The following is a 23817-nucleotide window of genomic DNA, read 5'->3' on the forward strand; positions in this document are numbered from 1 at the left end:
TGTATACACTTTGTATTATGAAGTCGTGCACGGTAGTACAATGTCTCTCAACAAGAGCTTGTTCTGCGTATGGTCAGTTTTAAAATCGAGGCAAGCTACTGACAAACAAGATGATAATACTGGAGTTTCAACAGTCTCGATTGAAGTCGGCATTTCGCAAATTCTTTGGTCGTTATAACTATCTAGTTCGCCAATACAACCCATCATTTGGTCAAATGCTGTCCAACGTGTTTCATACCGATTCGGATTGCTGGGTCGTTCTTGGCACACTGATAACTCCGTTTACCTGATCGGAAGATAGGGCTCAAGGCGGGTGTGACTGGTCGACATGGGATGCCTACTCCTCCTAGGCACCTAATCCCACCTCTGGTGTGCCCAGGGGTCCATGTTTGCCCAACCATCTATTTTGCAATGCTTGTTACGAGATTGATCACCGTTATCTTCACCTTTCATGTAATGATGTATTCACTTTGTAAGGCATTTTGCTTAATTCAGTGGTTTGTCTTAAAAGCAAAAGATAAAGGAAATAATTAAAGACGATTCAATTTGATATCAAATAGTGTTAGTCGGGCTTGAATGCTTATTTTGTGATCTTTGTACCGAGATTCAGTTTCTTCATATCCATCTTCATCAGTCTTTACGAAAACTAAATTTGGCTAGATTTACAAGCTTAATATCATAGGAATTTTACTAGCCCATAAATAGAAAATAAATATTGCTCTTATACACACAAGTACACTACGAATTGCACCAAACACCACTGGAACATAATTTTCTATATTCGAACTTCACAAAGTGATTTCATATGCACATAAAATTGAATAGTAGTGCCTCGTATTTCATAATAATTCGTTTGTGTGGTTTTACGTCACATTCAAGAATTGTTCCCGCTTGTCGAGACGTCAGCAGTCTTACTGCACACGTCACAAACGTACAAGATCACTACACAACAACCACCCGGCTACATCACTGTCCACTCTGCGGACCAAGCACGTGCTGTATAAACCCAGGACTGCAACACAGTACAAACAAATCCGATTATCATACAGACCCTCGAAAAGTGCACTTGCTGATTTGATCTCGCATACTTAAATAAAGGAAAAAACTTCAAACAAAATTTTAATAATTCCAACAAGGATATTTCACATAAATAAATTGCCAATGAGTTTTTACTTCCTTGCTCAAGCCAGGAGCTGCCCTAAACAAACATTTCATCTGGAATGACAGTACTAACAAAATGAGGGGAAACGTAGGCTTGTTACAACATCCGTAGTATCTCACATAGAAGTCAACCAAAAAATGCAATCAAATTATTAATATTTGATTTACAAAAGGCAAGTTTTTTAAAAATAAAAATAAAGACATTTTACACACATCTACAAAACAAAATATGCATTTTAAAACTTGGAAGTCATTCAAATCTACCACAGAGCTCCAATTATTTCAGTGTCATTAAAATAATCTTATCAATATTCCGTCAACACTGCCAAACTAAAAAAAAAACTTTTTAACAAATATAGTGTATTCCTGATGAGAAAAAAACAACAGGCTTTCAGCACTAACATTACAGCAACAGTTATGCCTATGCGCAACAGTACAGGGGTGGATCTGGCGCACTAGAACATACAGGGGTGGATCTGGCGCTCTACAACATACAGGGGTGGATCTGGCGCGCTAGAACATACAGGGGTGGATCTGGCGCACTACAACATACAGGGGTGGATCTGGCGCACTACAACATACAGGGGTGGGTATAGGTGGGCTGAAAGACAAACGTAAAATAAAAACAGTGTATGCTGGTCACATGGCACCAACAGCCATTACCACAACTACCATCAAAAACGAAACGCAATTGCAGTGTGCACCCAGATTCATAAATACTGTCATTAAAAATAAAAAGAGCTTTTTCCATACATTAGGAACACAGTACAATGATATGACGAAGCATTCACGAGACTCAGTGATTTGTTATCGAGACAATTGGCGGGGAAGAAAATGCTTTTGTTCAACATACGCGTGACAACCACACTACGAAAGTAAAAAAGACATCTGTCGGCGTACATATTGTATATGGTTTTCTTTTGATGCACATCATACAAAAAATATAATATCTGGAAAACGCAATGATCAAAACGTAGAAAAATCACACGTACTTCTACAGCATTCACGATATCCGATAGTGATGTGAAATTTATCCCGGGAACAATATATGAGGTTCAATGGTTTCCCTTTGCGCAAACCCTCCCCCAAGGACATATGCGACTTTTCTCAATAATATCCAAGTTTTTGAGACATTTCACATGCAATTTACATGCATTCTTCTTGTCTCTACACAAAAAAAATCTTGGGGTATATGACCACGTCTGTTTTATAGTTAGCATATTTTGATAATTCCTTGTTGCAAGTAAAAATGTAAACTCGACTCTTATGTATTACAACAAGTTGTATAATGGACATTACTGTTGCAAAGGTATTGAACCCGGAACCCTTGCATTATTAGTTAGGTGATCTCACCACTGAGCTACCCTGGTCGATATGGAAAAAAATATGGCAACATGCCTACAATATAAACTACCTCTTTATATTGAGATTTAAAATATTTCTCGAGAAAATGCCAGAAACGACACGCATGTCCTCAAAAGAAATCTTTTAAGTTTTGATCAGTGGTAAATGCAATACCCAACTTTTGAAGCAATGCTACTTTCACATTTATCTGGACGTGTATGTAGTGTATTGTCTCCCAGGAAAAATGAACAGCATGGACAAATATCTTCTTCTAGCTTAAAAAATATTCCTTTTTCTATAAGTACTTGGTAATTGTTAGCAGATTACCCATGTATACGAGTATTGTCAAATTGTTCATGTACCTGCTGCCGACCCTGTTGTTCAGAATTCATACATCTGTAAGTACTAGTGTCAATGTCAGAGGAAATGTTGCACGGGTCATTACTGTCGTCATCTCTGCATGAAGACAGGAGCGACGGTAAAATGAAAGTAGAGCTAACAAAAGACACATGGCTCACCTGGGCACTTGGTGGTCGGGAGTGTATCGAGAAGATTTTCCCCTATATGTAAACAATGTTCAACTTTTAATTGTAAATTTTGTTTAGTATTCATTTCCTTAATCTTACGCTTGTATGTGAATTTGACAAAAATTTTACTTTTTGGCTTTTCAGAAGACTTTCAGTTTCCTTCACATAAGTCAAGTCTAACTTTGAACCCCTACTGGGCATCCATTGGATCCCTGGAGAGCATGGTATGAACAATATTTAGATAAAATGTCTCAAAACTAAATGCTTCTCTGGGTTTTTTTTTAGTTTTGGAATAAAAATATTTTTCAAACACCCTACCCTATTATACTGACCGTTTCTTAATCATCTTTCCTGGAATGGGATATGGCCCGTCATTAGGATAAACTTGAATCCCCCCCCCCCCTTCAAGGTTGGCTGCTTTGTGGTTAGTTTGCTTGAAATTGGTCCAGTCGTTCTTGAGAAGGCGTTGAAAATGTGAGAAGTTACGGAGAACAGGCTCCAGATGACAAACAAAATTTGATCTGAAAAGTTCACTCGGGCCTTCTGCTCAGGTGAGCTAAAAGAGACCATACCCCCTGATCAGGTTAGTTTGTACGGGTGCAATTCAAAACATGACCCAACGTTTGAAAACTAGTAACAAAAAGTCAGATCCAATTACTACACACTAGTCAACCAATCAAACACTAATCCACTACAAAATGAAGATGTCATATCATACACATTTAAACGTTTTCAAATCAAAACTGCAATTACATATACGCAAGATGTGACTTTTAACTAAAACCATACAAAAGCTTTTAATCTGCATCTCTGTCCCCCCCCCCCCCCTTTTTTTTTTTGCACAGTAAAAATAAATCTGAACATATTATTCTCACGGCATCAGAACATATTATTCTCACGCCATCTGAACATATTATTTTCACGGCATCTGAACATATTATTCTCACGGCAGTTAACTATTAAACCAGATACAAAGGATACTTTCAGCTCACTAGTCATTTCAAAAAACCAAACGTACATATATATCACACACATCTCACTATACATCCATTCAGCATCTTTCAAATCAAAATGGAAAATTAATTGCACTTACACTTTTTCTAACTCTGTTTTTATCTGACTAGTGTGTTTGATTGTCTTTGTGACTTGTATCATTGAAAGACATAGGCTTCACATGCCCCACAGGAATTTTCCCTGAACTACACCGATCTCTCCTAGCAACAGAACACTGCTGAACGAGGTCATGACCTTGGTGAAAACCCTCTAACTGCTTGTCACCAGACGCTGTTTGCCTTTCAAGTGTCAAGTTTTTGCCCTCGAGTTTTTCTTGATGGCCCTCTTTGTATTTTGTAGTATTTAGGTTTTGCAAACCTGAATTACATTTACTTTGTACAGTCATATCTAATGGAGAAACAGAAGCAGTTGGTGTACGAGCCTTCTGTAACGAGTCTCTAGAAAGGTTATGCGTAGAAACAATCGAGTTAAATGTTGAGCATTGGTGAGGAAATCTCGTTTGCTGATGATCTAGTTGACTTACAGCCACATTTTTTGTCCATGGTGAAGAGTTGTGCAACGAAAAAATGTTCTCATTATAATTAACGTCTGGTATTCTCCTCTGTCGGAATGAAGAAATGGGGGGCAGTAAAGGACTTTGTTTGTTCGATCTAAGAAAAGCCGGACTGGTTCTAACGTGATCTGTTTTCTTTCCAGGCCTTTCTGGTGTCAGATTTCTGTTAAGGTAGTCCAGATTAGCCCTTGGTATTGGAGTTGCAGAAGAACAAATACCGGTAGGCGAATGTGGAATATTCAAATTTCGGCAAGGTCCAGGCATCCCTCCGTGAACAGGACTTAGATATTGGCACTCAGATCTGCCAAAATTGTTCTTTCTTCTGAAAGCTTCAAATTTATCATTTGTGAGCTCAAATGTATGTGATGAAGACATTATAGAAAGTGACTGCAATGGCAGCAACGGACCTATCTGCGGCACAACAGGAAAGTGTAGATATGGGAGTAACAGAGGAAGTGCTGAATATGTGCTGTTGGAAAATGGCTGAAACTGGGTTTGTGAATACAACTGAGGTAATGAATTCAAAGGGACTTGTCCTGACGGTATCATGGTGCATTGTGGACTACATATAGCAATATTGGACTCCATCTGTTGGCTTAATGGTGCCACTGAATACATAGCAGGTGGGCTATTCACAGTCGACGGATGAGGATAATTTTTATTCTCTGCAACCAGCGGTTTCACAACACTCTGGTTTTTTTCTTTTAAAGATCTTGTCACAGTCTTTCGATTGTTCTCAAGATTTTCAATTGTCTGAGGTGTATATTGTATATCATTATATTGTATATCATTAGCATTCTCCAACATTCCACGCAAAATTGTTTCTTTATTATTTTCCGAATGGCTACTATGAAGAGACCCATCCTCCACCTCTTCTATTGTGTGCTGAATTCTGCTCTGTGAGTCAACAACATAACTTATTCGATTTGATTGTAGATATTCGGACACAACTAACTTAGTCATGTCGTCTCCTCTGGTTGAAGTTTCATTGTCACTGTCCAAAGAATCAGAAATGTAGTCAGTTTCTGTAGAAGAGGAATCATCTGCATCATCATCTGCATCATCACCAGAAGAAACTCCGTAATCCAGCACATGCTCGACTTCAGGATTAAATGTTAAACATCTATGAGAGTCTTTACATGACGTCAGATTCACGACTTCAGGATTAAATGTTAAACATCTATGAGAGTCTTTACATGACGTCAGATTCACGACTTCAGGACTAACTGTAAAAGCTTTACATTCTGAGATGTTTGTGGTAGGTTTACATGCTCTTGTTTCTGTAACATCTAGACATTTCCTTTGATACTTTCCAGTGCCTTCAGTTTCTGGGAGTTTCAGTGAGAGACAATCCTTAGTTTCTTCCTTCTCACAAGACATCTTGCCACTGTCCATCTGCATTATATCAGTGGATTTCAAACAGTTCTCATCTGTGCATATTTCAATCACATTTCCCATAGGAATGTCATTAACATCCAAAATACCAGAGGACAACATGGCCTCCTCCAGTGGGTCCAGTGCATCTGTTAAACACTTCACTTTGGCCAAACATAGCTGGTCATCACATAAATCACACTCGTCTGGGATTTTGGACATCATCTGACCCAACTTTTCCACCCTTACCCCTGAATAGGTCTCCAGTATGTCAGATTCACCAATCACAGACATAATATCTTCTAATCTCTGTTCCGTGTCAAATGAACCATCACCATCCGCGTCTCTTGGGTTTTCTACGTCGTATACCACCTTTCTCTTATCATCTGCGAATACTGCATCGGACTTGTGATCCGCATGCTCCTTCTCTCTGTCAATGGCTTCGGTGTTCATTTCACTGATAGGTGAATGGTTTAGATCACTTTGATTTATAGCAGAAAGCTGTACATCACCTCTAAAACTGTTCTCCTGGGGATTAATCAACTTCACTGTTTCCTTACCATCATCATTACCCACTACAGTATGATAGTCACCAAACTGTCTGGCATTGTCATGCGAGATGTTTTGTTCCGGAGGAAAATCTGTCGATGAATTAAAACTTTCACCTTCACTGTTTTCATAAGCTCCAATTAATAAACTCAGACCTTCCCCGTTTTCTGTGGTGCTCACCGAGACTAAATCTACTTTTACATCGTTCGAACTGTTCATAACATGTTCAGTGACATCAGCGTCTGCTTCGTTCGAGATAGAGATACAGGTACTCAATAAATCATTCACCCCAGTCTCGGCAGCTGGGTTTGAATCAGAGTTCTCAATTTGGTATGCAGGATTTTGATGACTTCCAGCAACTGCTCTCAGTTGCGAAGAAGCTTCTTTAGTATCATCTTCACCTAGAGCTATTTCTTTACATTTGTCTGAACGTTCGGTCTCTCTATTCTCATAATGTATGTCATCAGGGAAGTTTTGCATTTCGTGAATACTGTTAAGCGAGTCATCTCTGCATTTTTCTGCACATAGAGCACTCTCTATTTCAGTAATCAGTCCATCTCCATTTTTATCTTCCCCTATTTTGATTAAATCTTCCATTTCATCAAGTTTTTCAATGGTTTTACCATCCACACAGAAGGTACTTCCTTCTACACCTGTCGAGTGATTGGCAGGTATGAACTCAATAGTTCGCTCTGTAAGTCTCGAGGTACCTTCCCCTTTGATGAACTCAATCGTTCCCTCTTGAATTCCCAAGGTACCCTCCCCTTTGATGAATTCAATCGTTCTCTCTGGAAGTCTCGAGGTACCCTCTCCTTTGATGAACTCAATAGTTCCCTCTGGAAGTCCCGAGGTACCCTCCCCTTTGATGAACTCAATCATTCGCTCTGAAAGTCCCGAGGTACCTTCCCCTTTGATGAACTCAATAGTTTTCTCTGGAAGTCTCAAGGTACCCTCCCCTTTGATGCACTCAATAGTTCGCTCTGGAAGTCTCGAGGTACCCTCCCCTTCTGACAGACTCGAATCCTGATCCTCGGATACCGGTCCATCCAGACTAGAATCCGGATCTCTCATTACCAGTCCATCCAGACTAAAATCCGGATCTCTCATTTCACTCAAGCTTCCGCTGGTTTCGACTGACATGATCTCTGAATCAGGATCATCAGTAAGGTACCTTTTTTCTTCATTATCTGCAATATTTCCATCATAACAAGGATGTGAATCATCTTGATAGTCGCCTGTATCATTTACAAGATCCGTTGTTACTTCCACACTGGAACCCAAATGAGGTTTCTTTTCTAAATCATCAGCACTGTGTGCATCATAGACAGAAATGGGCATTCCATCACCGACACTATTGCTCTGTCCACCAGTGGGCATTACAGGTGAAGGTGATGATGCTGATACCTCTTTTTCCTCATCTACAGAGGAAGTTTCTTCTTTTTCCTCATCTACAGAGGAAGTTTCTTCTTTTTCCTCATTTTCTTCCTCCTCTTCTGACATTTGAAGTGATCCTTTAGTTTCAGAAAGACTACTTCCATAACCATCATGATCCTCAGCACCACCAACACTGTTCTCATTCTCCGTATCAGGTAGATGATTTTCTTGACAAATCTTTGTTTCTTCCTGACTTTTTTCTGAGTCGTCTGATTTTCTGAATTCCTCTCTACAGGAATGACTCCCTGTATCAGCGGTTTTTCTACTTTCACATACACTATTTTCATTTTCCTCAATGTCAGTATACATATCCTTTTTAGAAACTTTATCATTGCTTTTGCTACTTTCATTTTCATGCCAGAATGTGTTTCCCTTCACACCCATCAAATGAACAACGGGTATAAACTGACCAGTAGTCCCCTCCCGAGGATCAGACGTACCGTCCTCTTCTGAAAGACTCGTGTCCTGAACTGCCAGTGAAGTTCTGTCCAAGATGGTACTCACACTTTGATTTTTACAGGATTTATCAAACAACACGTCCGAATCGGAGAGAACATCTTCTTCAACATCATCTGTGATGTCTTTACAGTTATCCGATTCCCACTGATAAACATCTTTATCTTTTTCAACCTCAGCGATATCATTAACACTAGGGGTTGGATTGAATTCCCGATTTGAATTGTCATCACAGACAACAATTGACTCTAGCTGAACATTAGAACCACGTCTTGAACTGCTACCACTACCCTGTGTACTGTCTGCAGATTCAAAGTCTATGTTGTCGTGACAACTAGAGGCGACACTGAATTCCTCTGGAGCTTCATCAATCACAATCCAATCACTAAATCCCTCCATCTCGGTTTCTCCATCGCCATTCTGGCTATCTGTAGATGAATTCAGAAACTCCACTCTCATTTTTTCGGGTTCACTACTCTCTGTCTTGATTGCGTCTGTTTCAGTCTTTGGCATTGCAGAATTCACTGGTACAACAGACAGTCCATCTGAAAATTATTAAGAAAATATCACTTTCCTTACAACACACATATACACGTACTTCCATAATCTTATTTCAATACTACACTGCATATTTATTGGTAACAAAATAAACTCAATGATATACAGAGTGTGTACTATTTCTATTTCCACTTGTATCTAATATTTGAGGCAATCGAATCTGATGCTTTATTTGATTTAGCATATCTTCTATATTTGAAAATGAATTGAGACTTTCATACAGTATTTACATGCAAGCATAATATTAAATTAATGCTACTAGCTTCACCACCAAAAGTGTTAAAATAAATTCCTCTAAGGTGCGTACACATTTACTGCTAAACACTTTAAATGTTAGTTGAGGCTGAGACTAACCATTGTTACTGACTTGTTCTGTATTCTCCATTCTGATTGGTTCATCAACTTCCATCTTCTCGTCTTCATCAACCACACTGCTCTCCCCTATGGAGGCCCTTTCCATCTGTTCTTCCTTCTTGATTCCCGTAGACCCCTCCACCTTGAAAGCACTGGCCGGAGTATCTGAGGATTTTTCTTCTTTGGATTCTGGCTCAGTCTTGATCTCCGTTTTTTCATGACTGAACTTGTGACCTGACAAAACATTACTGAACTGATCCATTTTCTTTAAATATTAAACTTTACACAACTATTGTACATGTGGAATTTCATGAGGGAAATTACTGAAATCATTACAGTGATTCAGAAAATTAAGATTCTATCAATAAATTAATGAAATCATTAGTGATTCAGAAAATTAAGATTCTATCAATAAATTACTGAAATCATTAGAGTGATTCAGAAAATTAAGATTCTATCAATAAATTGATGAAATCATTAGAGTGATTCAGTAAATTAAGATTCTATCAATAAATTACTGAAATCATTAGAGTAATTCAGTAAATTAAGATTCTATCGATAAATTACTGAAATCATTAGTGATTCAGTAAATTTAGATTCTATCAATAAATTAATGAAATCATTACAGTGATTCAGTAAATTAACATTCTATCAATAAATTGATGAAATCATTACATTATTCAGTAAATTAAGATTTTACAAACAAATTGACGAAATCATTACAGTATTCAGTAAATTAAGATTCTATCAATAAAATAATGGATTTACTCAATTTCCATATTTGAGGTACCTTTGCAAATTCATTCTTTACTTAGTTATCGACAATTGTTTGTATATGTACATCTGCCATCAAATCATTGAAATAGATCTGCAACAATTACCAAGGATGTGAGACGACAAGGTCGTGGTTCTAACAGGAAGTGCAGCCAACATTCTCGGGATCACATTCTTAGCAGGTTCTTCTGTCTTTACACTGTCCGTTTCCTTAGGTTGTTCCTACATATACACACAATCAAGGTCTTTATAGAAACCAAAATCAAAATCCATGTGGGAAAAAAAACACCTTGACTTGTTCCCCTTAATGGGTCACCTACAACAAGCGATTGTGATTTATCAAACGAAGAGTTCTTTGGACTTTTTATCAGTTAGATATGTCTAGATATTAGCCAAAAAACATATGGTATACTAATCAACACTCAGTCCAACATACAAATTCCATCTTCATTTTCAAATTTGGTATAAGAAGAACAGTCTACAAAACATGAGATAATGTTAATCTCTGCGTTACTACCAAAATGACTAGGACTATCCAAACACAGACCTAATTTTTCAATCAAATAGAAAAAGCTGATTTAAAGATTACCCCCAAAAAGGGGAGGGGTAATATTTACGCTTTTCTCATGCTGATTTTTTTATGAAAACTGAGTGGAAGACTACGAATTAAATGATACATGTATATAACCTTTTTCAATTTTGTACCATGGGGGCATACACGTTTCTGAAACATATTTTGCTTTTTAATGGTTTGAATGTAGATGTGATTAATAATATTTAATTGAAGATTGGGATACTTCAATAATTGATACATAGGAATTCCATGACAATGTTATATTAAAGGGAAAGGCAACCCCAAAAATTTTTTACATGAAAAATGATAGGATTAATTATATGATCAAGATTTTGCATACTACTCTGTTGATATACGGCCTAGATAAGCTTCAGTACAAATTTGAAAATGTTAAAAATTGAAATTCCCACTATCTATAGAGGCTGCCATGATGTGGAACTCTTTTGTATTCAAAGACCATAAAAATCAATAATTCTTACATCAGACCATCTGTTCCGGTTTTGAGGAGATTCTAAGATCATCAAAGATAGGCATGTGGTAAATTTTATGAATGCATTTTAAATAGGTTAATGCCTTCCTGTCAAGCAGTTAATTACACTAATGCGAAGGGGAGATGTGAAAAAAATTGGGTTGGTTTTTTTCTCGAAATTCCTGACCCAACCAAGTCATCTGAAAAGAAAATACTATGTAAACTGTGGATTCATTATTTGCGTAATGACAAGTTGAGGTTTGAGACATTTGTATGAAGAAACGTGTACCGTCTGTCTGGTCTGTGACTCCATTGAACGTCTTTTCTTAATTTCTTCAAAAGAATGGGCTCAAATCTATACAGCTCCAAACTTAACTGTTCGTGATTTGTCATGTTTACAGTGTTGCAGATGAAATAAACCGGAACTGATGGTGTGACGTCATAAATTAAATTTCAATGGCCGCTCTCTTAGTGGTGGGCAATTCAAAATATATGATAGATTAATATTGATTTAATTGTTAAGCAAGGACCTTTGTTGTTAAAGACTGTCATTTACGGCATCAGTAAGTAATACTTTATTCATAAAAGCAACAATGTGGTTAGGGTTGCCTTTCCCTTTAAACAACATTACACTCTACACGAATTTCTTGTCAGCAGAAATCAAGGTCAGCTCACCGGTTCCTCCATAACATACACGTCTCTCTCTGTTGCATAATCTTCGTCTTCTTGCTCCGCCAAAGTCAGTTCGTCCACCATATCAGCCTTCTTTTTCCTCTCCTCAAAGTCCGGGATAGCATTCTCATTGAATTCCTCGTCAATCTCCTCCTCATCTGCATTGCTAATCCTAAAGATATACAAGCATAAGAAAATCCAGCATCATAATGATACACAACTAAAAATTTCAATCATACATGGCTCTAAATAATCATTAACATTGATTAAAAGTACATGTTAAGTTTGTTTACGAATATGTAGCCACTATGATGACATCATACTGTATATATTGTGAATGACAATCTTCATACACCTACCCCCCAGGCAAAGAGTCAGGAACTTTTGATCTGGTGAAAGTGTAGTTGGCAAATCTCGAGTTTGTCCTACAGTGCTTTTTCTTGTGCTGCTGACTTTTGTATGAGCAGACAGTCAAATCATGCATTAAATCTCTTAGAGAACTGTTCAAAGAAGAAAAAATAAGAGGGGTTTATGAATACAAATACATTACACTTTTAAATGCAGTAGATATTCAGTCCAAAAATACATGTATCATTGCTAGAAATATGACAAAGTACAACACTAAGAGTAAGGTACATGTTGCACCCGTCCACAACAACTTGAACATGTTTATTTTTGCATGTTTGGAGTCACAAGCTACAATGCTGTCAATTGCAAATTCCAAAATGAGGTAACAGTGACCTACTTCTTAGTTGTGACACCCCTTTCCCCCTAAAATGCATCAACTGACCAAGTTTAATAATCCTACTGTGGCCAGGCCACACAGTGAGAGATAAGATCTAGACAAAATTTGTACATGTAATAATACTTCAAAATGAGGCCATAGTGACCTATTTTTGGTTCACCCCCCCCCCCCCCCCCCCCCTCCAAGATGCATCAAATGAAGATTGATAGACCTATGCTTTACAGTATGCATGATATGATTTGAGCATGAATAGCCATAAAATTCCAGAAGGAGGCCCCGGTAAGCTATATTTGGTTCACGACACACCTTTCCCTCAACACTCATCTACTGACCAAGTCAGATGGTCCTAGGCCTCACAAAGTGCAAGCATCAACTGACCAAGCTTGAAAGTACTACACCTCACAGTGTGAAAGATGTGATTTGAACACAATTTTGAGCATGTTGAACTATTCTAGGAAGCCCCAGTCACCTGGTTTTAGTTTGCATAAAAAAGTTGTCCTATACAAACTTGTAGTTGATGTCAAAGGACCAAGAATTGCTTTTGGCTTTCTTTTCTTTCCTGTATGGGTGGAACTGCCGCTCCTCCCTTTTGGTCTTCTGTTTGTTTCTTATTGGACCAACCTTTAAAAAAAATCAACATGAATTGTAAATGTTCACTATGTTGCATTTTATGCTCATGTAGTATTCAAAGAAAGACATAACATAATCCAAATAAACTTTTCACTTGTCTAAAAAAAATTGCTCTGACAAGTGTTCATTCAGCACTTTCGCTCAGACAATATCAGCATCAATAAAACATTAGTTCTAAAATAGCGTTGTGAAATTTCAAATTTAAGAAAGATCTCGCTCTAAGAAGCAGAACTTGATAAGAAACATTAATTTTCAAAATATACTTGGCATGAACACCATGGGGAACAAGATTAGGGATCCTAGCCTTATTAGTAGTTTTCCTTCACGATTCCCACCCTTGATTGATTAAATATTGTTAAAGGTCCCTCTCGAGAATTTTTCCCTCATATGGAGACGTCACCATGGCCGTCATATGACCTTCACCAAAGAACTTGAGAAATAACGGGCATTTTCCTCTCACAATGGAGAAATAGTGTACCCGGTTTGATTACCCTCGCCTTTCAGTACTATTTATAGCCTTCCTACAAGGTGCTAATGGATGAACAGAGACGCACACAGAAACCTTACCATTACACAAGTCTATGATGAGGTAACTTGCGTCAAGTTTTAGCTGTATTGGTACTGTTTCTATTTTGTTTATTGACTAGAAAACCACCTACTCTCTAAAAATTGCGACCTTGACCTTGAAAAAACAATAGGCTACTTAAGCCGTTCTCCCACTATTCATTGATTAACAGGTGTAGCAATTTCAATGATTATAGTCTACTGTTACTTCACCCATAAGATGCTAACAAACAACCGGACAAATGCAGAGATCCACCACATCATATCATAATAAGGCCTGTCTATGACGGGCGTATAAACATGTCTCTCTTCATACCTGTGAGAGGGGTTCAGCATTTGCAGATGATGGAGGTGGTCTGTATACTTGTACTTTTGGTGACTTTGCCTTTGACTGATTTGACTTTGGCCTCTCATTGTTGATTATGATGACCACATCATCATATTTCGTTTGTTTCTCTCCACTGCCCGCAGGCATCTCCGCAGTAACAGATTCACCAATCCTGGTATCCCTGATCGGGTCGCTGAGTTGAATGATTCTGACATCATCATCAACAGGAGAAACCTCTCTTTCTACCTTCACATCTTCCATTACCAGTGGAGAGAGTCTTGAAAACACATTTTCTTGCCTGCTTTTAGTTGTACTTGGCTGAATAGTCCCTGTTTTAATATTTCCTTCCTTCTCCATTTCATTATTCATGAGTGGAGAATTTCCACTTCCTTTTTTATCTGTCATGGCCGATAATGTTGGGGAAAGTCTCTGTGAAGTGACCTTTTGCTTGGTTTCAGGCAGTAAGACAGTCAGGGTTTTTTCCTGCTGTGATACAATTTTTGTTGGCTTGGAGGCACGAGGGGGCGACATCTCCCCCTTCACATAGCTTTCAGTATTTGTCCCAGCAAGATTTAAAGGTTGCGTCTTTTCTTTTTCAACATTTCTAGTCAACTGCTTTACAATTTTGAATTCTCTATTGCATTCTTCACTAGTAGGTTCAACCTTTATTTCGGGACCTTCAGTTGTAGCATCTCCCACTCGTTTGATCTTGGTTCTCTTCTCTGCGACAGATGAAACCTTGGTATTGTCATCATCTAGAATATCTTTAACGCTTCCTGCCAACCCACTTTCGTTTTCTTTATTTTCCTTTTCAATCTGACCAAAGAGAAAACCAGCTGGTTTTGGAAATCTGATAGGTGAAATAAAAACTTTACGATCTTGACCAGTTTCCATGGCATTTTCCTGTGCAGTTACAGATGCAGCTGGTTCCTCACCGTCCACTCCATCTTGTTCTGAAGCAGACATTTTCAGGATCTGTTCACTGTCGTAATCTTCATTGTCCAATTCACAACTTTCTGTTTCCAAGCGTCGGTTCACTTCATTTTCATCAAGATTATCTACCATTATACTGCCGTTTTCATGGAATTCATTATTTGGAGAAATTTTACTCCGTTCGTCTTTTTCCTTGGGGCTGTTTATAAATAAAGGAAGAGTTTTTACTTCTTGTGTACAAAAACCTAAAATGTTGGACCAGAATGCAATTGCATCAGTTTCACAACCTGCTACAGTTTTTGAAGCAGCAGAATCTCCATTATATGATGGCTCTTCTGCAGGTTGATCTTGGGATGCAGTGAATTCAGTTTTCATGACAGAATCAAAATCAGGCATCAGCTTCACTGGGACTTGCCCTTCCTGATTTCCCAAATTTTCTTCAGCTGCTTCGCTCTCGGAATTTTCTTTATTCCCAGAATCTGTATTTTGGTCGTGCATTGTTGCTTGGAGACTCTTCATTGTGATATCTATGATGTTATTTAATTCTTTTCCTTCGTCGGGAGTGATGAAACTCAGCGGATTACTGTTACTCTGGATAAGCAAGTCCAGCCCTTGAGAGATGGAGTTCAGCTGTGCAGAGAGAGCCTTTTCAAACATATCGTGCGAGTTTTGAGATGCCGACAAAGATTTAAATGAATTTTGAGAAGACGACAGTGAGCTAACAGAAGTTTCATCATTACTGTCTTCAAGCTGAACTTTCACCAAATTCACAAGTCTTTCTACTTCTGGAAGAACTGACTTCAAATTTTCTGAATCTTTCACATTCTGCATTTGTTTCAAAGGAGAACTGTCCGCCTCCCCTTCGAGGTTTGATATATTTGGGGACTTTTCCAACGGAAACGGTTCCTCTTCCAGGCTATACATGTACTCGTCAGGAGACAAATCTTCACCGTTCTCCATCTGATGATCTACTGAGCCGCTGTCTTCTGACTCCTCGTCAACTGATACGGTTCTCTGGTGCACTTTCTGCGGAGAAATCTTGTGAATCACATTGTTTACAGATACCACCAAGGACACATCCGATGAACTCATTGGATCCCTAGTTTTTCTGTCAAACGAGAAAATTAACATATTACCGTCTACCACACTTATATTGAAGTTGCTTATATTGAACTATCTGTTATATTGAAGTAATATTAAATCTCCAGTAACATTATCTCTACAGTTCAGCCTGTTATACTGAACTCTGCATATAATGAACAATTAAGGTCAGTCTCCTGAATTTCATTTGGTTTGTCAGAGCCATTCTATTCTTGAGTAGACAGTAAAATTACATGTAATTCTGAACTCTGTCACACACAAAAATTCATCAGACAGTTTTACACTTATAAAAATATTGATACATCCATAATGATATCAGGCACTTAGTGTGCAAACAACACTCCTAAAATCAACTAAACAAAATTTGAGAATGTTCCTTAATTATCATTAATATTCATCATCTTTAACATCCCTTACCCGTGAATGCAATCTCTGATGAGTTGTTCTTTGGAAATCCAGCTGAACTTGGCGAATACAGACATATCATTGGCTACAGTTATCTTCAGATCCAGTTTGTTAGTTAGAGCCTGAACCACTCTGTCTGAATCCGGTTCAAATTCATCCTCGATTCCAGTCCGGAGCTCATCATTCCACTGACCAGTAGATTTTCCGAGAAGAAAAGTGTCACAGAATTTGTTATGGCACCTTCTTAACATGGCCAATTGTGGTGATTTAAGCTCCTCGATTTTCTCCTTTTCCTTTGTATGGGAGTCTTCCTCTCTCAGTTTTGTACAGGGAGCGTTTGGTGATACTGCACTGAAGGAATTCTCATCCTCCATATAGTCTGTACTATCAGATGCTTGTGCACTTGCAGATTTCTCCACTTGAAGAGAATGAGTTTCCATTGAAGAATCTGTTTCACTTAAAATATCATTTTCAACAGCCGTTGATGAAAAATCTGTTTTACGTGAAATGTCATTTTCAACAGCTGTTGATGAAAAATCTGTTTTACGTGAAATGTCATTTTCAACAGCTGTTGATGAAAAATCTGTTTTATGTGAAATGTCATTTTCAACAGCTGTTGATGAAAAATCTGTTTTACGTGAAATGCCATTTTCAACAGTTGTTAATGAAAAATCTGTTTTACATGAAATGTCATTTTCAACAGTTGTTAATGAGAAATCTGTTTTATGTGAGATGTCATTTTCTACCGTTCTTGACGTCAGAGTTTCTTCCACCTGACGTAAATCTCTACCATTCTCGAGATCGACAAAATCATCCATTATGGCCGTATTTTGATCACGATTACTTGCATTTTCTTCATCATTTATCGCATCTTTCTGTGTTATTCGTTGCAATGCATTATAAACTGAAATTTTCTGTTTCTCTTTTACATAATTTGGATACTTTTTATCTAATCTGCCACATGCATTTCCTTTCTGTTTTGAAATAAAACTGCTTATAACACTGTATAAGTCATCATTGATCTTAGTGGACAATTTTTTAACGGTTGACGTCTTGGAAGACATACTCGGTGTTTTAATAACAGCATTAGGGAGATTTTTCTTTCCTATTGGTGGAGGTTGTTCTTCAGTGATATGCTTCTGAGATTCCAACGTTGTTTCTTTTTCTCTCTTTACTGAACTCATCAGTACTTCATTAACAGTCTCTGTGGATCTTTCTGAGCTGCTACTTCTACTGGCTGCTACCGTTTTATCATCAGTAGCCATGACAAAATTTGACAAGTCAGATTCACTACCAGCTACCAGTATATTCTCTACTGGGATTTCAGAGAGAACTGTCACCTTTCCTCCAAATGATGAGGCCTCCTTAGGGATATCTGGTTGTGCTTTTGATGAGGCCTTTTGGGGTACATCTAGTTGTGCTTTTGACAGGGCCTCCTTAGAGATATCTGGCTGTGCTTTCGACAAGGCCTCCCTATGGATATCTGGCTGTGCTTTTGACGTGGCCTCCTTATGGACATCTGGTTGTGCTTTTGACGAGGCCTTTTGGGGTACATCTAGTTGTGTTTTTGACAGGGCCTCCTTAGGGATATCTGGCTGTGCTTTCGACAAGGCCTCCCTATGGATATCTGGCTGTGCTTTTGACATGGCCTCCTTATGGACATCTAGTTGTGCTTTTGACAAGGCTTCCTTAGGGATATCTGGTTGTGCTTTTGACAGGGCCTCCTTGGGGATATCTGGCTGTGCCTCTGACAAGGCCTCCCTAGGGATATCTGGCTGTGCTTTTGACGCGGCCTCCTTAGGGATATCTGGCTGTGTTTTAGACCAGGCCTCCTTAGGGACATCTGGCTGTGTTTTTGACCAGGCCTCCTTGGGGACATCTGGCTGTGTTTTAGACCAGGCCTCCTTGGGGACATCTGGCTGTGTTTTTGACCAGGCCTCCTTGGGGACATCTGGTTGTGCTTTTGCCGAGGCCACCTTGGGGACATCTGGTAGTGCTTTTGACGAGGCCTCCTTGACGATATCTGGATGTGCTTTTGAAGAGGCCTTTTTGGGGACATCTGGCTGTGCTTTTGACGAGGTCACCTTGGGAATATCTGGTTGTGCTTTTGACGAGGCCTTTTTGGGGACATCTGGCTGTACTTTTGAATGATCATCACTTTTATCCTGTTGATTCTGTGCATCTTTAATCGGAGTTGATTCACACACCTGCAAATAACTTGGTTTGTCCAGCTTTACATTACGAGGGTCTGCACATTCAACGAGCTCCTCACCATCAATATCCAGTGGATGCACCCGAGATTCAGTACAATGTTTAATGGTCTGTGTGTGCCTGCTTTCTTCCCTCCCTCTTTCTCTCTGAGAACTGGGTTTACTCAGTTCTAATCTTACAGGAAGCCCTTCGTTAAATTCTCTCTGAGGACTGGGTTTTCTCGGTTGTTCAGGAAACCCTACATTTGATTCTCTCTGAGGACTGGGTTTTCTCAGTTGTTCAGGAAACCCTACGTTTGACTCTCTCTGAGGACTGGGTTTACTCAGTTGTAATCTTACAGGAAGCCCTTCGTTAAATTCTCTCTGAGGACTGGGTTTTCTCGGTTGTTCAGGAAACCCTACATTTGATTCTCTCTGAGGACTGGGTTTTCTCAGTTGTTCAGGAAACCCTACGTTTGATTCTCTCTGAGGACTGGGTTTACTCAGTTGTAATCTTACAGGAAGCCCTTCGTTAAATTCTCTCTGAGGACTGGGTTTTCTCGGTTGTTCAGGAAACCCTATGTTTGATTCTCTCTGAGGACTGGGTTTTCTTGGTTGTTCGGGAAACCCTATGTTTGATTCTCTCTGAGGACTGGGTTTTCTCAGTTGTTCAGGAAACCCTTCCTTTGAATCTCCTGATGAATGCAATGACGATGATTTATGTCGAGGGGCGGAGGTAGAATTGGTCGTCTGCTTCTGAATCTTTGGAATTTTCTTCAGCGGAATATTAGAGCTTGTTATGATGCCTTCTATGATAGCTGCAATGAAAAAAATACATTAATAAAATTTGCAAAATGTTTTTTATCAAAATTTGTAAACAATTTAGGATGATTATGATTTGAAATTCTCAAATGAGACTTTAAAATGGAATTAAATAAAACAGTCAAGCTCTGACATGATAATGTAGAATAATAATGATACAACTCAATGTGCATCATGATGAAAAATACATACATCTATCACACATGTTGAAAATGTAACAATGGTTTTATTATACTGACATTACATTTCAATGACAAGAAGTTACACACAGGGTGCGAAAAAAGTACTCGACCACTCGTCTCAGGCGAGATTAAATCGAAGTACTCGACCACTCGTCTCAGGCGAGATTAAATTGAAGTACTCGACCACTCGTCTCAGGCGAGATTAAATCGAAGTACTCGACCACTCGTCTCAGGCGAGATTAAATCGAAGTACTCAACCACTCGTCTCAGGCGAGATTAAATCGAAGTACTCGACCACTCGTCCCGGGCGAGATTAAATCGAAGTACTCGACCACTCGTCTCAGGCGAGATTAAATCGAAGTACTCGACCACTCGTCTCAGGCGAGATTAAATCGAAGTACTCGACCACTCGTCTCGGGCGAGATTAAATCGAAGTACTCGACCACTCGTCCCGGGCGAGATTAAATCGAAGTACTCGACCACTCGTCTCAGGCGAGATTAAATCGAAGTACTCGACCACTCGTCTCAGGCGAGATTAAATCGAAGTACTCGACCACTCGTCCCGGGCGAGATTAAATCGAAGTACTCGACCACTCGTCTCAGGCGAGATTAAATCGAAGTACTCGACCACTCGTCTCAGGCGAGATTAAATCGAAGTACTCAACCACTCGTCTCAGGCGAGATTAAATCAAAGTACTTGACCACTCGTCCCGGGCGATATCAAATCGGAGTAATCGACCACTCGTCCCGGGCGAGATTAAATCGGCTCAGAACAAGAGAATGTCATAATGTCCCCTGTGACAAGTAAAATTGACTTCTACTTCAAATTGTACTCTTGTTGTTTGATTAAAGAACAGAAATATGGGACATGTAAAACCGTTATAGGGAGGAGTGGTATTTATATCTTACTCATTAACTTAGATAAGTGGTTGTGACATTTTTTTCGCACCCAGTGCACAGCAGTTTCAAGTCTCTTAAAAGATATCAGACAAAACCAACAAATACAGGCTTGTCTGAACCTGCCCCATTACAACTTCACATGCATAATTAATGTAAGTATAACCTGAAGAAAAATTATTAAGATAAGAACATCAACGCTGAAATATGGAACTACATGCAGTTAGAATAAAAACCAATAGCACAGTATCCCAAGGCATTTAGTATGCAACTGGCTCAAATAATTATACAGTTTCCCAAACTTTGAAGTGACCATTTTGTCAAAGACTTACATATATCCATAAGCATAAGGACAACATTTTAGAAAAGTATTAAGGTCAAGAAAATTTCAAAGTCTAAGGATCATCCACTCTGCTAATTGGTCACTCGGGCATGTTGCTGAAAGTTGCTCGGCATGTTGCTGATGGTCACTCGGGCATGTTGCTGAAAGTTGCCCTGTACACTAAATATTAACTGAACATCTGCAGCAGAGTGGCAAAGAAATCCAGAAAACAAAATTATGATAGAGGGGTGAAAAGGGGCAACACTATATGCCCTAGCCATTTAACAAAAGAGGCATATAATTTCAACATGGGATTACTTATCAAATGAAAATTCTGTTTTAACATACATGTTGCATACATGCCATGAGACGCTGTGCATTTAACTGTGTCTGTTACCTAACTGGTCGTTAACGAACAAGTAACCGAACAATATACCACCTTGCTGAGCCTTAAACTCCTTTCTACTTTGAACAAGAGATTTGACTTTGGTCTTGACTTGAACACCAGTCAGTTTGCTTACACCAGCTTTTCTGATGTTAGTGAAGACAAATTAACATGTCATGGATGAAAAGCAATCACTAAATTATGAAAAGCTGTACATACAGTATATATGCTGTGATGAAGTTACACATGATTAAACACACACAATGAAAATACATACCATTAAACGGAAAAGTCAATGATTTCAATGAAGGTATGATGTTATTGCAGAATATGAATATTAACAACAGGCTCATTGGCCACAACGCCCTCCTGAGCAACTAATAATATACAGTGTCTTGGGATAATCTTATATATCATCATTTAGCTACATTTTTAATCTCAGGGATTTTTTAAGGGTCTGTAATAAAGCCCCATTCCCAATGCTAAAAAGCAGGTATTTTCCCCAATTTTTGCTTTAAAATTCCCAAACAAGGAAATCAAATCAAAGTAGGGTAACCTTATTGTTCATAAATCTACTTCACAGGCCTACAGATTACAATGTTTGCTTCAAATTTTTCCTTTGGGGGGGGGGGGGGGGGGGGGCTCTGCTTATCTAAATGAAGCAAGCTTTAACCAAATTAAAAGTCAGAGGAGTCCTATTATACTTTAATGCACTGACAGTCTATGTGAAAGTCACCGAACCATGGGGGTTTTTTTCTGGTAAAATTTGGGTCAGGTCGGTAGAAAAATCAAGATTCAGGATCGAGTGTCCGATGAAAAACTAAGCACCAGTTGTCATTTTATCCCTTCTCACTGCCTTTCAAATTTTGAAATTAAAAGAATTTGAAACCTCATAAATTTGCGTGAATCTGAATGTTTCCCCTATGATAACAAGATATGGTTTCCTAATCTGTGTCATTATCTACAATCGTAACAATGTTAATTTCACCCCAGCACTGACAGAAAAATGTTACATGTCATGTAAAGATAAACTGCAATGATCTGGCAGACCATATAAATTCTTTTGGTATCTGAGTGGTGAAAATGCTAATTTCTAACACAGTAGTGATTTAAATCTCAGTTGCATAAAATTCCATGTTTTGCATATCACTCAGATGCCACATTTGTTTTTGGGTTTTTTTGGTGACTATAAAATCCGAATCAATCCAAAATCCAGAATTTGTAATCAATCGAATAGTACTGACATTTTCTGTGCAACACACAGCCCTAAATTGCTAAATTCCTTCTGTGCAATTCATCACATTATACACTACATAATTGTTTTAATTTTATTTGATAATTTTTTTGAATTTCTTGCAATTGCTTGATATTCCATAGATTTAATTTTATTGAAAAAAAGCTCAATCTGGTGAAAACTTGCTTGATCTGGTAAAATTTGTATTTTCACCAGACTGTTTGTCCTGTAAAAATTATAGACTTTTGCGTAGACTGCACTGATTTCAGTTTTTCCCAATTCCCCCAATTTCAAGCAAATGTTGCTCTTTTTCCCCTATTAGAAAAGCCCAGTCTCTTGAAATGAAGACCCAAAAAGGTCTTGAATCTACACAAGTCGACAATGCCAATACTTACATCCTGTGAATCTACACGACAATGCCAATACTTATATCCTATAAATCTACACGACAATGCCAATACTTACATCCTATAAATCTACACGACAATGCCAATACTTACATCCTATAAATCTACACCACAATGCCAATACTTACATCCTGTGAATCTACACGACAATGCCAATACTTATATCCTATAAATCTACACGACAATGCCAATACTTACATCCTAAAAATCTACACGACAATGCCAATACTTACATCCTGTGAATCTACACGACAATGCCAATACTTATATCCTAAAAATCTACACAACAATGCCAATACTTATATCCTATAAATTTACACCACAATGCCAATACTTACATCCTATAAATCTACATGACAATGCCAATATTTACATCCTATAAATCTACACGACAATGTCAATACTTATATCCTATAAATCTACACCACAATGTCAATACTTATATCCTATAAATCTACACCACAATGCCAATACTTACATCCTATAAATCTACACGACAATGCCACTACTGTACATATATCCTGTGAATCTACATTGACAGTATTGGTTTTATCTAACTTGCTTGCATCACTACATGTAAACACTAGCATTGTTGATATGACAAATTCTAGTCCTGTACTTCTTAAGGAGGAGATATTTTTAAAAAATCCCACAATCCTATTTGAAATCTTGACATCCATGTATTTCAAAAGAATTTTACATTTTTCTTTATATCTCATGCAAAACTTTAAACTTCAATTATTATTCTGATGCCATGGTTTTGACAAACTTAAATCTTCACTATCTATTAAAACTTTTGTTTCCTTTCCTATTTCTACTCATTCCTTATTATCTCCCTTTAGTTGAAGGCACGCCCCTTC

The 23817-nt window shown here is 38.3% G+C and overlaps 1 protein-coding gene across 2 annotated transcripts in view; it reads right to left on the reverse strand.

Annotated features, from left to right (window-relative positions):
* Positions 1 to 1106: 1106 nt before the first annotated feature.
* The window catches only part of LOC125656744 (uncharacterized), a 42120-nt gene continuing 19409 nt past the window's right edge, over positions 1107 to 23817 (reverse strand). For both annotated transcript variants that reach the window (XM_056143199.1, XM_056143200.1), the window contains 9 exons: positions 21371 to 21462; positions 16532 to 19526; positions 14069 to 16121; positions 13067 to 13179; positions 12173 to 12313; positions 11817 to 11985; positions 10206 to 10320; positions 9325 to 9558; positions 1107 to 8957 (listed from right to left, as the gene is read on the reverse strand). In XM_056143199.1, the coding sequence (XP_055999174.1) occupies positions 4153 to 8957; positions 9325 to 9558; positions 10206 to 10320; positions 11817 to 11985; positions 12173 to 12313; positions 13067 to 13179; positions 14069 to 16121; positions 16532 to 19526; positions 21371 to 21462 (10717 nt within the window). In that variant the 3' untranslated portion in view covers positions 1107 to 4152. The remainder of the gene's footprint in view (positions 8958 to 9324; positions 9559 to 10205; positions 10321 to 11816; positions 11986 to 12172; positions 12314 to 13066; positions 13180 to 14068; positions 16122 to 16531; positions 19527 to 21370; positions 21463 to 23817) is intronic.

The sequence above is a fragment of the Ostrea edulis genome, chromosome 7, assembly GCF_947568905.1.
Source record: "Ostrea edulis chromosome 7, xbOstEdul1.1, whole genome shotgun sequence".
Taxonomy (NCBI): domain Eukaryota; kingdom Metazoa; phylum Mollusca; class Bivalvia; order Ostreida; family Ostreidae; genus Ostrea; species Ostrea edulis.